Below are 17,790 nucleotides of genomic sequence, written 5' to 3'. Positions count from 1 at the left end.
TGCTGAATGAACCACGTGGTGTTGCAGATTAATGTGTTGCCAGTATCCTGTCTTCATCTTTGCTTGTCTTATAAGTTTGTTTCTGTAGTCTTTTGGGGATAATAATTAGTAATATTGTCTTGAGGTAGTCAAATTATGGATCTTTTGAGTTGTGCTTTCCTATCTTGAGGTCATAAAGACATAAAAATTTCTGCCCCCAAAAATGGGGGGATTGGGGAAGGGTATCTGCTATGCACCTGACTAGTTCACATGTGAGTTTATTTAATCCTTATAAAGAACCATCTGGTTGGTATTATCAACCTTATTTTAAAGATACGGTAACTCAACTTTTAAATGTCTTTTTTGTAGTAAAAATATAAAATTTGCCACTTTAACTGTTTTTAAGTAACAATTCAGTGGCATTAGGCACATTAACACTGTCGCACAACCAATACCACCATCTCCAACACCAATTCCAGAACTTTTTTCATCATCCTAAACTGAAACTCTGTACCCATTAAACAATAACTCCCTATTCTCTCCTCTTCCCAGCTCCTGGCAACTACCATTCTGCTTTCTATCATTATGAATCTGATACTCTAGGTACCTCATGTAAGTGGAATCATATAACATTTGTCTTTTGTGTCTAGCTTATTTCACTTAGCAAAATATCTTTTAGGTTCACTCATGTTGTAGCATATGTCAGAATTTCATTCCTTTAAAGTTTAATAATATTCCATTGTATGTACAATCAGCCCTCCATATCAACAGGTTTGTCATCCACAGATTCAACCAACCATAGACAGAAAATATCGGAGGGAAAAAACAGTAAAAAATAACAATACAACAATAAAAAATAAAAATGTTTTAAATATATATATTTACATAGCATTTACACTGTATTAAGCATTGTAAGTAATTTATAGATGGTTTAATGTATGCGAGAGACTGTGTCTAGGTTATACGCAAATACTATGCCATTTTATCTAAGGGACTTGAGCAGCCATAGATTTTGGTATCATCAGAGGTCCGAGAATCAATCCCCCGAGGATACTAAGGAATGAGTGTATATGCATTTTATTTATCCATTCATTTGTTGAGGGACATCTGAGTTGTTTCCACCCCTTGGCTATTATAAATAATGCTGCTAAGAATATTGGTGTACAAACATCTGTTGGAGTCTCTGCCTTCAATTATTTTGGGCACATACCCAGAAGCTGAATTGCTGGATTATACGGTAATCCTATGTTTAATCATTTAAGGAATAATAATGTTTTCCATATTATCTGTACCATTTTACATTTCTACCATCAATGTACAAGAGTTCTAATTTCTCCAATCCTCACCAATACTTATTTTGTTGTTGTTGTTGTTGTTTAATTTGGATAATAGCCATTCAAATGGGTGTATCTGCAAAAATTATGAAGTTTGGACTGGGCATGGTGGCTCTTGCCTATAATCCCAGCACTTTGGGAGGCCGAGGTGGGCGGATCAAATGAGGTCAGAAGTTCGAGACCAGCCCGGCCAACATGGTGAAACCCTGTCTCTACTAAAAATACAAAAATTAGCCGGGCGTGGTGGTGGGCACCTGTGATACTCAGGAGGCTGAGGCAGAAGAATCTCTTGAGTCCAGGAGGTGGAGGTTGCAATAAGCCAAGATCATGCCACTGCACTCTAGCCTGGGTGACAGAGCAAGACTCCATCTTAAAAAACAAAAAAAATTATAAAGTTTGATTTCATATTTAGATATTCAATCCATTTGGTACAAATTTTTTTTTGTATAGAATAAGGCAGGAATCTAATTTTAGTTTTCCCCCTTACTGGCTACCACTGCTTCAGCATCATCTAATGAACAGGCCTCTCCTTCTCCACTGTTTTAATGTCACTTATATTACAAACCAAGTTCCCATATATTGATGGATGTATTTCTGGGTTTTTGATTATACTGGTCTACCTGATTATCTCTGCAACAATATATTACTACTTCAGTCATATAGCATTAAAATATGTTTCGAAATCTGGTAGAGCAAATTTCTTTTTCCTTTTTAGGAATTTCTGTGCTATTCTTGAACTATTTTTTCCTATATGAATTCTAGAGTCAGTTTGCCTATTTCCATGAACATTCTGGTTGATATTTTTATTGAAACTGGGTTGAATGTATGATTAATTGGAAAGAATTGGCATGTGGTGATACAGAGTCCTCATCCATGAAAACAGTATTATTTTTTCATTTATTCCAGTCATTTTTTCCATTGCTATGTTAAATTAAACTTCTCTACCAAACATTAGACCAAAACCTGAGACAAACAATTGAAACAACATTTCTGTCCCAACCACCACAATAAGAAACCAGAAAAAGTTATTAGTGAATATACAAAAAATCCATACACTGTGAGGATTTGGGAGTTATAACAAAATACATCCTATTCAATTCATGAATTTTTTTTTTAATCTAGCCACCGGAAATAATTCTTCAAAATGTACACTATATCTCACCACATTCAGGAAGCCTTCTGGGATCACTAACCCCCAGTATTTTTCCCTTATTTTTGCATCCTGAAATTAATGAGGTCTGTACCAGAGATACAAAGTGACAACTTATAGGCATTATATACCCTGCTGCATATATGCTTAGTTTGGCCTACACATTGTGAAATCATGTGATTTCTGTGTAAAACACCCTAATTTTACACAGAATTTCACAGTGTGAAATCATGTGATTTCTAACTTTGCTTTAAAACTTGCAGGTTGTATGTCATTCTCAATAATGGACCTGGCTAAAAGAGGCTCCATCATCATGATGTTGTTTATTACCAGGGCAGACAAATCACACACTGATTCTTAAAGCTTCCACCTAAAAGTGACCTATTAACCAATCACATTCCATTGGTCAAAGCAAAATCATGGTAAGGCTAACTTCAAAGATGACAGAAAAATATAATCCTGTTATATGCCTGGAAGGTTGAAAGTCACAAATATTCATGTAATTGATGACTTTGCCTTTAATCTCTTCCCCTTTACCTGTTCTCCAAACTACCACTAGAATTACTTTTCAAAAACACAGATCAAATTACCTCACAAGTCTACTGGAAAGAAAAAAAAAATCTTCATATTTCAAAAAAAAAAAAAAAAAGAAAGAAAATCTTCATGAAACTACAACGCCTAGGGGAAAAAAGTAAAAATCACCAAGTATGGCATTCGACACCTTTCATAACCAACTTCAGACTCCTTTACCAACTTCTTTTCCCAGTATTTTCTTATGTATCTATTCTCTAGCCTTTTGAATATGCCTTGACACATATTTCAAAACTCAGCTCAAACATCATCTCCTTAATTTAGTCTCATTTTTCCCATTTTTCCCAAGTTGGTCTAATTTTTCCCAAAAGAAGTTAAACTAACCTCCACTGTACTTACAAATCACGTTATTTACAATGAGCATTAGCTTTCACTGATTCAAAGCAGTTAATGTGTACTAGGCACTTAAAACATGATTGCTTGTGTGTCTATTATAATGTAAGGCTCTGGATTAGGCATTGATATTCTTGTTCGTCTTGGAATTCATTATAGTATATAATACCTGATACACAGAAACTCAAAATATTGACTTAACAAATTAAAACTGAAGACAAGTTACTAAATGCCACTGACATTTTGCTTAAGTTCCATCTACTTTCAAGCTTATATTGACTATTTCCAAAGCTAAAATGAACCCAGAGAGAAATCAAAATTTTTAAAAAGTACAGAATATGCTTTGACTATTCTCATCTCTTGGGCTCTGTTTCCACTGCTTTTGGAAATCGTTTAGATGCCAAGACCTAGGTGGAGTTTGTTATAAAGACAACGAAGTAGCCAAATTATAGCAACATATGTTTTTAATACAATAATCTCATACCTTTTAGTAATTTCAAGTTTGTAAGCATTTTAACAAAGAAAATCTAAAAATACATTTAAAATTTAAAGCTGTTACCTTATAAATTTTAATAGTACTAATAAAACATCTTTATTTCTGCTTCAAACTACTGGTAAGTTAAACTGAAGTGGAGGACTGAGGACAAATTTAATTATTGTAGCCTATCACTATTCAAATATTAACTTTTTTTTTTTTGAGACATAGTTTCACTCTGTCACCCAGGCTGGAGTGCAGTGGTACGACCTTGGCTCACTGCAACCTCCACCTCCTGGGTTCAAGTGATTCTCCTGCTTCAGCCTCCTGAGTAGCTGGGATTACAGATGTGCACCACGACACCCAGGTGATTTTTGTACTTCTAGTAGAGATGGGGTTTCCCCATGTTGGCCAGGCTGGTCCTGAACTCCTAGCCTTATGTCATCTGCCCCCTCGGTCTCCCAAAGGGCTGAGATTGCAGGCATGAGCCACCAGGCCTGGCCAATATTAACATTTTAAAATGTGATATTAAAAAAAATAAAACTTAGTTGTTTTGTAGGAATGGACACCGTAATGAGAAACAGGAAAAGACAGCATGATAAAAACTAATGGAAAAGAAAGGTTTAAGATATTAAGTGTGGAATATTGAAGTTTAGTTAAAAGAGAACTAAAAATAGGCCAATAGACTTGGCAGTTTAAAAAATTCCAGTACAGTAATACAGGAGTTGGCCAGAATGCATTCTCATGAGAGTGAACAGAGGTAAAGTAGATTATGGAGTTTAAGCTATTATTTCAGGAATTCTAGAAATAAATGGAAGAAAAGGTTTAATGGCAGTATGCAGTAGAGTTTTGGTTTTTGGATACAGGAGACTTAAACATCTTTGTAGGCAGAGAAAGGGGTCAATGGAGATCTGCAGTGTGTCAAGAGAACGAGATCCGAGAACAAGGAAGGAATAACCTTGGAAAAGAGAAAAGTCACCTCCTATTTAGAGAAAATTAAGAAACTAGAATGAATGGGGACTTTGATTATTTACAAGTTCCTTTTTTACCTACTAGCCCTACTACAACTCCCAAATAAAACAACTAAGACCAAGTGGCCTCAAAAACAATGAAATATCAGTATCAACTGTGATTATAATACTGATATTCCTATATTATTACTGTGAATTCCTCCATTAAAAAAACATGACCAGGCCGGGCGCAATGGTTCACATCTGTAATCCAAGCACTTTGGGAGGCTGCAGTGGGCAGATCACTTGAGGTCAGGAGTTCAAGACCAGCCCGGCCAACTTGGTGAAACCCCACCTCTACTAAAAATAAAAAAATTAGCTGGGCGTGGGGGCTCATGCCTGTAATCCCAGCTACTTGCGAGGCTGAGGCAGGAGAATCACTTGAATCCAGGAGGGCGAGATTGCAGTGAGCTGAGATCATACCACTGTACTCCAGACTGGGCAACAAAGCAAGTCTCTGACTCAAAATAATAATAATAATAATAACATGACCAATTAGCATATAGAGCAAAGCCCAAAGACCTTTTTACTACTATTGGGTTATATTAAAGGCACTGGGACTCAAGGTGGGGTCATGTCTCTTGGAAACAACACAAAAATCAGTATCATAGTACAAGAAAAATTCAAATGAAATATTGAATTGTTTCTACAAATAATGAAGTCAAGGCTGAAAACAAGTCTTTGTTGCGTAATAATCTGGTCTTTATCCTGAGTTTCTGGCACAGAGCCTCAAAAACCCTTGGAGTTTCTTTTGTTATGCTAACACTGTGACTTAGTGCACACCCCTAGATAGCTTGCAGATGAGGGCTGATCAACATAAAGACCAACACGGTAATTAGAGGGCTAAGACTTTGAGCCAGGCCCATTTGGGAAGGGAGGATGGAGATTTGAATTTTGAGTTTGATCACCCAATGATTTAATCAATCAAGCCCATGTATGCCGAGTCCCAATAAAAACTCGGAAACCAAAGCTACACCAGGTGGAGTTCCCTGGCTGGTAAACTCACTGATGTGCAGGGAGGGTGACATGCCCTAATTCCATGAAGAGAGGGCACAGGAGCTCTGCATCTCCTCCCAGACCCCATCCTGTGTGTCTTCATTTCACTGGTCCTCCTAATCTGTATTTCTGGATAACAAAATTGTAATAATAAGCACAGCACTTTCTTGAGTTTCGTCAGTTGTTCTAGTGAATTATCAAACCTGAGGAGGTTGTGAGGACCTCCAAATTTATACTCAGGTTAAAGTGTCAGTCCAAAGTGTGGATGGCTTGGGGACACACGAAGTATAGCTGGCATCTGAAGTAAGGGTAGTTCTGTGGAGAAGTGAGCCTTGAACTTGCAGAGTCTGACAGTAACCTCCAGGTTTGTGTCAATTGGGAGTGAAACAAAATGTCTTCAAGCCAGTAAAGTAGCAACTGTTTGGACACTGATATAAAAAAAATATGTCTTGGACATTTCGTTCATCAAAGTTGGGTTATTCGTATAGATCGTGATTTAAGGTGGCCTATTCACTCATAAAATGTCCATGGTTCTTGTTCTTCAATCAAGGAAATAAAATAACCTTAAGGAACTCTCAATCATATGAGGCCCTTACCTGTTCTGCTCCTGTCTACTGCCACATTTTAAGAGGGCCATCTACAAACTTACCAGCAAGTGACCTCCTCCTATTTGGGAGGGAATTCTGCCTTTTCCATTAAATGGTAAGATAACATTTCCCACTGATTTTTGGAGAGAAGGGCCAATTTGTGTCTCCTTTTTTACTACTATTGGTGCCTATGCCTTATCTAATGAAAAGATAGCTATTATCAATCCAAAGATCTTTGACTTCTTATTAAAAATAAATAATAGTCTGGGCACGGTGGCTCACGCCTGTAATCCCAGCACTTTGGGAGGCCGAGGCAGGTGGATCACTTGAGGTCAGGAGTTCAAGACCAGCATGGCCAACACGGTGAAACATAGTCTCTACTATAAATTCAAAAATTGGCTGGGCGTGGTGGTGAACACCTGTAATCCCAGCTACTTGGGAGGCTGAGGCAGAAGAATCACTTGAACCCAGGAGGCAGAGGGTACAGTGAACCGAGATCATGCCATTGCATTCTAGCCTGGGCGACAGAGTGAGACTCCATCTCAAAAAAAAATTATAATAAATAAATAAATAATAAACAACATTCTTATTAGGCAAAAAAATACACTTAACGTTTCATGTTACAAAAGTAACACCATAAGTATTTGTCAAATTATTCCTATAACAAGATAAAATACAATTTTAGAGAAAAAGAAAATTACACCTAGTATAGGATAAGGGAGATACCATAAAAATAAGAGTTCCACAAATTAGAGTTTATCATCTAATTGAGATGAAATGATTCTTAAGCAGATTTTTAACTTCAAAAAAGAGTACAAACTAAGGACACAATGGCTGATTAATCAGAAACCAATAAGGTTACTGAAAAAACATTTAAGTTTTTCACTTGATACAAAGCTTTGAAGTCGCCATTGACATATAATGTAGCTCAATTTGTGGTCAGTAAAACCATTATTTCATGTCCAGGGGTTTTCCAGCATGGATTTCCAAGATGGGTAATTTATTGTATCTATGCTTAAGGAAAGTTATTCTTATATTTAAATTTGATACAACTTTCCTTAAGAATTCTAAGGCAACATCTTCACCTATAATTTGCAGGTAAATCTGCAGTATCTACATACCACCTCTGCTCACTTCTCACATTTTCACATGCCTGAACACTATTACTACTAATTTCAGAATAAATTAGAGAAATTCTAGAAGCTCTCTAGAATGTTTACAAAAGAATGGAAACAGGTTCAGGATCAAGTTCAAAGAGGCTTAGGCCTCTTGAGAGAATGAGTTATACAGGTGTTATAAAAATGAAGAATCATGAAGAAATAGACTGACAACAAAGAAACATGAGAAATCATCAAAACTAACAAAAGTAAATGAAAAACAACTGAAATCCATCCAAGAATGCAATACAGAATCACAAAAAGATTTCAACTTTATAAAAGTCATAAACCATGATAGACCTAATCAAACAGTTCTTATGAAAGTTCTTCTAAAACACTGAAAATTTCATGAAGTCTGAAACAAAAACTGCTTCTTATAGTAAACACAGATTACTTTGAAGAAAGATGAAGTCACTGATAGCAGTAAGGAAATGTGGGAAAGCTGGAAACTAGAGATTTTAAAAGGGACTATAAAAATATTTCTAATATTTGGTCATAAAACAATACATTGCATATATAAAAGTCTTAGGAAGAGAAAAACACATAGTCATTTCTTTTGTTAATTAGTATTAACTCAATGTATGACTGCACAGATCAAAAGTGTCGAACTCACAAGAGGCACAAATTCTTGATCTGAAAGCAGATAGACTATCCTGAGGCAGAAATCTAGAGGTCATTTGCCCAACAGCAAATGGAACAAGATAAACAATATTAAAACAACTGAAAGCTTATTTATTTTTTAAAAAGATTATAAAAGAAACCATTTATACCAAATTTAAAGGAGAGAGATTACTTATTAATCCATCTATATATCATAATTACTAGCAGAAATTTACCAGTGTTAAGACTGTACATACAAACATTCTATGGGTCAGTTTTCTGGATCTGGCAAGCAGGATGACATGCTTACTTTTTCTTGTGTTACATCTAAAGTTTACACTTTAAATTCAGGAAGTAAGCTATTTTGAGGGGTTTTTTTTCCTAAAAGCCAACTTTGATAATCCTACATATCTCAAAATTTTAAACAAAGAAAATAACAGAAAATTCTTATTCCCAGGAGAAAAGTAAACTAAGACAATAAATGTTTTCCACATGTTATCTAGTGTTGCAAGATAACAAACATCAATAAGGTAAGATTCTTACCATAGAGTTATCTGTTAGGTGATTTTCTTGGGGATAAGTTCTTTCTCTTTGGCTAACTACAAAAAGGCTTGTAGTTTACACACAAGGAAATGCTCAAGAGACTATATACTAACCTGGCCCAGTCCAGGCATACCTCCTCCAAGTCTAAGAAGTCTGTCCATATTTCTAGAAAACAGAAACAAAGAAAAAACGTTCCTAAGCACAAAAGTGTTTATTCAATTGCTATCTATATAATTCACCTTCAGTCACTCAGTATGTCAAAAATATTGGTGGTAATTACAACACAACATCAGACTTCCTGTTAATTAACACCACATATTAATTCAAGAAGCTGTCTTCCATGCTAATTAACAGACCTTATTTTACTGCTTTGGTTTTGGGTTATCCCCAGTTTTAAAGACAAGCAATCTTAGCATACTTTCAAAACTTTGCTATCATTAAGTTAATTATATTTTCTTATTGTTATCTAATAAAGTACCTGAATGTAGAAAAAGTGCCTGAAATGCTTATCATATGTATGATTGAATTTCCTTCAATTGGTCCAGAGTGTACAAATAAAAATCCTCACTTTTAAATTAAATTTTAACATCCTCATTAGTAAGTTCTGTGCTAATTAACTTACAGCTTGTCAGTTACCATCAAAACTACATGTGAAAGACATTGTGAGCAGATTATGGATCTCTGAATTAGCATCAAAGGCTTTTAAAAACTGAACTCATTATACTAAAAGAAATACTATAGCATAAACATTAAACATATTAAGATAGTGTTCTACAACCTACACAGATATTTTGTGTTGTTTCAGATGTTGTAGAGATATATACACCTTTTTCACTAAGGAAATTCAACTGTGCTTCTCAATTATAACTTCAGAGTTAACCAATACAAAGTGGATTTACTATATCAATCTGATTTAGTTTTAACGTTTAGAGTAACTACAGAAGATACTCTTACAAGCTTGAAAACCTCACAGAAGTTAAGAACTATCAAGTGTACTTATATGGCCTTAAATAACAAAAAGAAGTAATCAAATTTTAAAAGTTAATAGCAGTACAACTAAGTAATTTAAAAATGACAACAATGCAATTTTTTCTACTTGAAAATCGCTATGTCCTAAATGAAATTCCTCTTCTTCCTAAGTGTATGCTTAAGAAAATGGTATTATTACAAATTATATTCTAAATTAAATGCTAAGATTCATTTCATCCTTCATCTATGTTGTTTTACGAGTTCAAATTGCTATATAAACTAAAACTCAATAATGTACTTATATATTATCCCCCACCAATCACCTTTGTTGAATCCTGGTAACAATTTAACAATGTTAATATCGCAAACTTTATTCAAGTCCACATACAGAAAAGAACTTCACTCAAGTGCACATACAGAAAAGAACACAAACGATATGGCCATGGAATCTTCAAAGTGAACACATCCATGTAACCATCACCTACTTCAAGAAACAGAACATTATTGGCACCTCAGAAATGCCACCCAAGCCCCGCTTCCAGTCTATTCCACCCTGCAAAGGTAAAATTCAACTTTCAACAGCACAGATTAGTTTGGCTGCTTTTGAATTTTACATAAACGGAATCATATATTTTTTGTATCTGGCCTGTTTCATGTAACATGTTTATGAGACTCACAATTTTAAAAATTCCTTTTTTAAAATGAAAAGGCATATAAGAAAATGTGGTAATACAGACAAAATTTCCACTTCACGATCTTAACTCATCCTCCTAATAGCAACATTTACAAATAAAATCTCCATCAAATACTCATTGAAATTCCTCAAATCAAATATGGCATTCAACACACAGCACTTTTTAAAGGCTAAAAACGGGGCGGGGGGAATCCTGTATATTTTATAATATTAAAGCAATTCTCTAGAATATATTACCAAAGAAGAAAAAAATTTCTTTTGGACCATTTCAACCTTACAAACTTAAAGAACCAACAGAAAAAACAAACAACATACAGTATACATTAGAATATATATATTCTAGGCCAAAACTGATTCCCAGCTGTGTTCAGTTTATCTATCCCTCTGTGTTGTTTCTGATGACTTTACACAGACTCCAGATGCTGTGAATATATATGAGTGATGCAAGAAGCAGAGAGAAAGAAAATCTGGCAGGTCAAATTTGTTTCTGTAGCAAAATTAGATATCACAGCAAAGAGGAAACATATTTAACAAATTAAAACTTTAAGCTGAGATAACCAGGTTTAATAAAAATACTAACATTTGGGGATGAAGTATATTGATACATATTCTAAATCACACCACTTTTCAAAATCTGGTTATCAATCATATTCATAATTTGACATCTGTTAAAAATAATACATTTTCATAGTATCTCTCTATCCATCCGTAAAATAATAATTAAAAGTAAAATACATTTTTAAACCTCACCTGGTCAGTAACTACAACTCTTAAGGTGTTAACCTTCAATTTGTTGAGTTTGACAAATGTCTTCTTAAAGAAAGCTCTTGCTAATTCTGGCAGGTACAACTTCCCCAAGTATATTTTATTTTTTCTTTCTCTCCTAAAAAAAGTAAACAAAATAAAATATAATTATTTTGATAATTTAAGGAGGAAAACTTTATACCAAAATCTTTAAAAGAATCAAAATTCATAAAAATGAAGTAGAAATCAAAACTGTTTTTTAATAATCTTTTTCTGAGAGTATAGAATGATCTCCCTTACAGGGAGCTACAGAGCACAGTGATTAACCCTGTATCCAAATTTTATCTGTATGTTTCTCTCATGAACACTAACTTTGAAGACAGACATTTCAAAACTTTTAGTCTTTCCAGACATCTTTCCAAGAACAAAACAGGCTGGGCGCAGTGGCTCACGCCTGTAATCCCAGCACTTTGGGAGGCCAACGCGGGCGAATCACCTGAGGTCAGGAGTTGGAGACCAGCCTGGCTAACATGGTGAAACACTGTCTCTACTAAAAATACAAAAAAATTAGCCAGGCGTGGTGGCAGGCACCTGTAATCCCAGCTACTCAGGGGGCTGAGGCAGGAGAATCGCTTGAACCCCAGAGGTGGATTGCAATGAGCCGAGAACGCGCCATTGCACTCCAGCCTGGGCAACAAGAGTGAAACTCGGTCTCAGAAAAAAAAAAAAAAAGAATAAAATAAAAATGTACTTATATTTTTAAATAAAACAATTCATTCTATCATGTCATTACTGTGTAGGTTAATTGTACATTATTACAAATCTATCAAATAGTATGGAATATTAGTGGTTATTTTTCTTATACCCTGAAAATTTGCTATTTTATCATACTAGGAGGCATTAGTAGTCCATCATTTCTTAATCAACTATTCCAAAAACACTAAAATGACAAGAATATGGAAAAATGATAAGAACTGTCTAAAATAATGCAATAGTGAAAAAAATTATAGTTATTACATCATCCTTCCATTTTTATTATGTTGTCGAAAGCACTGACCCATCTTTCAAAAAGATATAGAACACTAGAGACTTCATCTCTGTAGTCTTTTTTTCAGTTTTCATTTAGCACAGTTAAGAAATCAGAATTTTTCATTTTAATAATGGCAAAAGGAAAAAAAGCAACAAAGAAAATGTTTCACATTACTACAAAATCAAAGATGAATGGGAAGGAGACAGATTATAGCACTCTAGTCTCCAATGATGACAATAAAATTAGCCAGGATTTACTAACTTCAGTACTACTGATATTCAGGACCAGATAATTTTTTGTTGTTCGTGGGGCTGTCTTGCGCATCATAGGATGTTTAACATCATCCCTAGCTCCACTAGACAAGAGCAGCACCTATCCAGCTGTGACAATCAAAAATGTCTCCAAGCTTTACCAAACGTCCCCGGGGGACAAATGTTTGAAGCCATTCTTGATTGTCTCAAAAATCACTCTCAATTGAGAACCACTGATATAAACAAAATTTCAGACTATGTATCTTGAGATGATAATACCCTAGATTAATTTTCTCAAACTTAAGAACCAATGAGTGCTGGGAACAGTTTGGCAGTTCCTCAAAAAGTTAAACATAGAATTACCACTTGATCCAGCAACTCCACTCATTGGTATATACCCCATAAAACTGAAAACAAATACTCGAAATAAGTTCATGTACATGCATGTTTACACCATCACTATTCACAATAGCCAAAAGGTGGAAACAGTCCAAATGTCCACCAAAAAATGAATGGATAAACAAATTCTACTATAAACACATATAGGAATATTGTAATATGAAATACTGTTCAGCTATAAAAAGGAATGAAGTACTACTTACTGGTACATGTTACAAGTTAGCTGAACCTCAAAATATCACACTATGTAAAAGAAGCCAGGCACAAAAGGTCACATGTTATGTGATTCCATGTATATGAAATATCCAATAAATCCATAGAGACAGAATGCAGACTGGTGGTTATCAGTGGGTGGGGAAGGGAGGAAAATGGAGAAAGTGCTAAATGGCTAAGATATTTTTTTACCTTGGAATGACAGAAATGTTCTGGAACTAAACTGAGGTGGTAATGGCACACTGCGAATGGACAAAATGATACTAAACTGTTCACTTTAAAATGGTTAGTTTTATATTATGTGAATTTCCCCTTAATAGATTATTTTTTAAAGTGTCAATGAGTGAACAATATATTTCTAAAACCAAAAGAGTGACATTCTTACTCAGTTACTTATTCAACAAGAAAGGACTTCACACAAAATTTTGCAATAAGAATCTGTTTTCTAAAGAGATGTGTCACGTATTTTTTGATGTTTTATGATGTTGATACAGTTCACACATGGAAAAATGCTAAAGTGTACACAAATGTGAATAAAAGGAAATGGATAATGTAGAAATTTTAAAAATCATTGGACTAATTCTAAATGGTGCCTATAAATCTAAAAATATAAATGTTTTGCAATTATGAAGGAAAGATGGCCATCCTATCTTCAACAAAATTATGAGCTCTCAATGTTTTCAAAAATATTGCAATTGGGAGGATGAAAAAATTCTGGATATGGATGGTGGTGACAGTTACATAACACTGTGAATATACTTAATGCCACTAAACTGTACACCAGAAAGTTAGAATAGTAAATTTTATGTGATGCATATTTTCACATACACACACTCACAGGATGACAAATACAAGAACCAGAAGTAATAAGCTAGAGCCTACTAGAAATGTATTTGAAATACAGAACTGATCTACACAAGACAAGTATGTTCTAGGTTCATGCATGATGGCTGATGAGCAGTTCATTCAAACCATGATGCCCATTCAAAGGATGATATATGAAGATATATGTACCTTCAAAACCAAGAAAATACAGAATAAACACTTGTATTTAGGCTGGGCGTGGTGGCTCATGCCTGTAATCCCAGCAATTTGGGAGGCCAACGCAGGCAGATCACTTGAGGTCAGAAGCTCGAGACCAGCCTGGCCAACATGGCAAAACGCTGTCTCTACTAAAAATACAAAAATTAGCCAGACATAGTGGCATACGCCTGTAATCCCAGCTACTGGGGAGGCTGAGGTAGGAGGACCACTTGAACCCAGGAGGTGGAGGTTGCAGTGAGCCAAGGTGGTACCACTGCACTCCAGCCTGGGCGACACAGCAAGACTCCATCTCAAAAATAAATAAATTAATTAATTAATTAATTAAAATAAAAATTTGTATTTGCTATGTTTAAGCTTTACTAACATTTCTAATACAGTTGTTTTTTCACTATCCTTTTATGGTCTACTGGGCCTAGATGGTAAATGGCGATGACTAATGACTATTTTGCCTGGTACATGAGAGTCAAGTACTATGACTCTACAGTCAGAGTGCCAGATTCAAATACTGGCTCTAACACTTACAAGTTCCATGTCCTTGAGTAAATTACCTCTCTCCTCCTCAGTTTCCTCATCTGCAAAATGGAGATCTATCTCACAGAGCCATTTAGAAGATTAACAAAAACAATGGACACACAAAAAAACATTTAACACAATGCTTATCATATAGTAAGCATATAATAAACACTAGCTACTGTCATCGGCAACCCCATCCTGAGCATGGCTACCAACACAGATCCTTCTTCCTCACATAGTTTGCCACTTACTGGGTTTCAAAATGCTGGGCATATTTCACATTACTAAATCACACTGGAGATAGGGACTTGCATTTCGCAGAATTTAGCAGAAAGACTCACAAAGTGAATGTGTTATACTTAACATAAAAGGGAACACTTTCAATTCTTAGAAATAAAAGCAATAAAAAGGTCGATGGATCTAAACCAAGTTTTTACAGCTATCAAAAAGTAGAAGACTCAAAAGCTCATTCATGATATAATTAACTTTATGGAAAATATTATCAGACAATATGAATAAAGTGTTTATACCTAACATAATGTCATCCATACAGTAATATTTAGAATCCTAATTGGTAAAAATAGTACAAAAAAGGTATCAGTACTTTCAAAAGTTGATTACTTTCCACTTTTTCTTTCTCACTTTATGTCTGATTAGAACCTGATATTGCTAGATCATGTCCATGCTGGATTTAAAATAAATCAATTTTTGGCCAGGTGCAGTGGCTCATGCCTGTAATCCCAGCACTTTGGGAGGCCGAGGGGGGCAGATCACTTGAGGTCAGGGGTTCAAGACCAGCCTGGCCAACATGGCAAAACCCCGTCTCTACTGAAAACACAAAAATTAGCTGGGCGTGGTGACAGGTGCTTATAATCCCAGCTACTCAGGAGGCTGAGGCAGGAGAATCACTTGAACCCAGAAGGTGGAAGTTACAGTGAGCTGAGATCGCGCCACTGCACTCCAGCCTGGGTGACAGAACGATACTCCATCTCAAAAAAAAAAAAAAAATTATTTTTCAGACTGATGCTCAATACTTTTCAAGCTACTCCGTATTTCTTATCTTACTGTATTTCTAATTCCTCTGTTTTCTTATTTGTGCAAAGTAGTTAAAACTTCATATTCTCACTTTCTTAAGGACTTTTTTCCAGTGGAAGATCGTGAGTGAGTCAACATTAAATTTAATTATATAAATAGGATTTTGAAAGCAACATTTCCGCAACTTAGAAGAGTGAGAATGGCGGCTGGGCACGGTGGCTCACACCTGTAATCCCAGCACTTTGGGAGGCCGAGGCAGTTGGATCACCTGAGGTCAGGAGTTTGAGACCAGCCTGGCCAACATGGCAAAACCTGGTCTCTACTAAAAATATAAAAACTAGCCGGGCGTGATGGCAGGCACCTGTAATCCCAGCTAGGCAGGCTGAGGCAGCCTGGGAGGTGGAGGCTGCAGTGAGCCAAGACCGCACCACTGCACTCCAGCCTGGGCAACAGAGCAAAGTTTCATCTCAAAAAAAAAAAAAAAAAAAGGAAGAGTGAGAACAGACTCATCATAATAATCTATTATGGAGTCTCCTAATTTCAGCATCCATCTGTATCTGTGGGGAATTGGTTCCAGGATACCAAAATCATGGATACACAAGTCTCGCATATAAAATGGCGTAGTACCCTATTTGCATATAACCTATGCACATCCTCCTATATACTTTAAAATCATTTTTAGATTACTCATAATAACTAATACAATTAAATACAATACAAATAGTTATACTATATTGCTTAGGGAATAATGAAAAAAATGTCTATACATGTTCAATATAGATGCAATTTTTTTTTTCCTTTTTTGAGACAGAGTCTCGCTCTGTTGCCCAGGCTGGAGTGTAGTGTCGCAATCTCAGCTCACTGAAACCTCTGCCTCCAAGGTTCAAATGATTCTCCTTCCTCAGCCTGTCCAGTAGCTGGGATTACAGGCACACGCCACCATGCCCGGCTAATTTTTGTATTTTTGTATTTTTAGTAGAGAAGGGGTTTCGCCATGTTGGCCAGACTGGAACTCCTGACCTCAGGTGATCCTGAGCCTCAGCCTCCCAAAGTGCTGGGATTACAGGCGTGAGCCACCACGCCTGGCCTAGATGCAACTTTTTTCCAAATATTTTCAATTTGTAGTTGGTTGAATCTACAGATGCGGAACCCATAGATATGGAGGGCTGACTCAAGAAATTTAGTGGCATGCACTGAGAGAATTCATAATCTATCGGGGCAGGTGGGTAGAAGAAGATTGACACAAACCCATAAAAAATATGTAAAGGGAAAGGACAGCAGTGTAGAGTGAAAAAGGCTCTTGAACCAGTTGACCTCAATTTGAATCCGGCGTCACCACCTACTCACTATATGACACTAATTTTTACCCTCTTCTAGACTCTAGACCTCATTTATAAAGTGGGGATAACACCTACTTTGCAAGTCTGTTGTAAAAATACGTCCAAAGCAATTTATAGTGCCTGGAACATCCAAGGTACTCAATAAATGTTGTCGTTGCTATTCTTGTTATAATTGTTATTATTATCATTTTAGAACTAGAAGAGATTATTTAATCAAGTTCTCCCATTTCACAAATAAGGTCACCAAAGTATCACACACAAAGCAGAACATGAAATGTCAAAATGACTGCAACAAACAGGGAATATGACAAGTTCCTGAGCAAGAAATCACATGGATATTCAGGCAAGGCTTTCACAGGTGGACACTGAGTTATTAAATGAACGTTACTACAAAATTGAAAATTAAAAAAGCACAATTGCTTCTTGTTACTGCAATAAGAGGACTAGATTAAATAATCTCTTCCACTTCTAAGATAATAACAATAACAACAGCAATAATATTTATTGATTTTCATACATATGGTTCACAAACTATATATTAGCAAGCACATGGTTTACATGGCCAGTATAAAAATAAGATGAACCCATGTCAAACAGATTAAAATTCAGCTTTTTTTTTTTTTTTTTGAGACAAAGTCTCACTCTGTTGCCCAAGCTGGAGTGCAGTTGCGCGATCTTGGCTCACTGCAACCTCCACCTCCCAGGTTCCACCTCCAGCCTCCTGAGGTAGCTGGGAATACAGGCACGTGCCACCATGCCCGGCTGATTTTTTTATACTTTTAGTAGAGACGGGGTTTCACTAT

General features: G+C 35.8%; 1 protein-coding gene across 4 annotated transcripts in view; it reads right to left on the bottom strand.

Annotated features, from left to right (window-relative positions):
• The window catches only part of PSMD14 (proteasome 26S subunit, non-ATPase 14), a 105,181-nt gene that overhangs the window by 82,182 nt on the left and 5,209 nt on the right, over positions 1-17,790 (bottom strand). For 2 of the 4 annotated variants that reach the window (XM_515855.6, XM_054679078.2), the window contains exons 2-3: positions 11,169-11,301; positions 8,869-8,920 (exon numbers count right to left, since the gene is read on the bottom strand). In XM_515855.6, the coding sequence (XP_515855.2) occupies positions 8,869-8,916 (48 nt within the window). In that variant the 5' untranslated portion in view covers positions 8,917-8,920; positions 11,169-11,301. The remainder of the gene's footprint in view (positions 1-8,868; positions 8,921-11,168; positions 11,302-17,790) is intronic. The other 2 variants (XM_009443578.5, XM_063790523.1) reach the window with 1 other exon arrangement.

This window comes from Pan troglodytes, chromosome 13 (assembly GCF_028858775.2).
Source record: "Pan troglodytes isolate AG18354 chromosome 13, NHGRI_mPanTro3-v2.0_pri, whole genome shotgun sequence".
In the NCBI taxonomy this organism is placed as follows: Eukaryota; Metazoa; Chordata; class Mammalia; order Primates; family Hominidae; genus Pan; species Pan troglodytes.
Note: the sequence above shows the minus strand (reverse complement) of the source record. Positions and strands in the feature narration are given on the sequence as shown.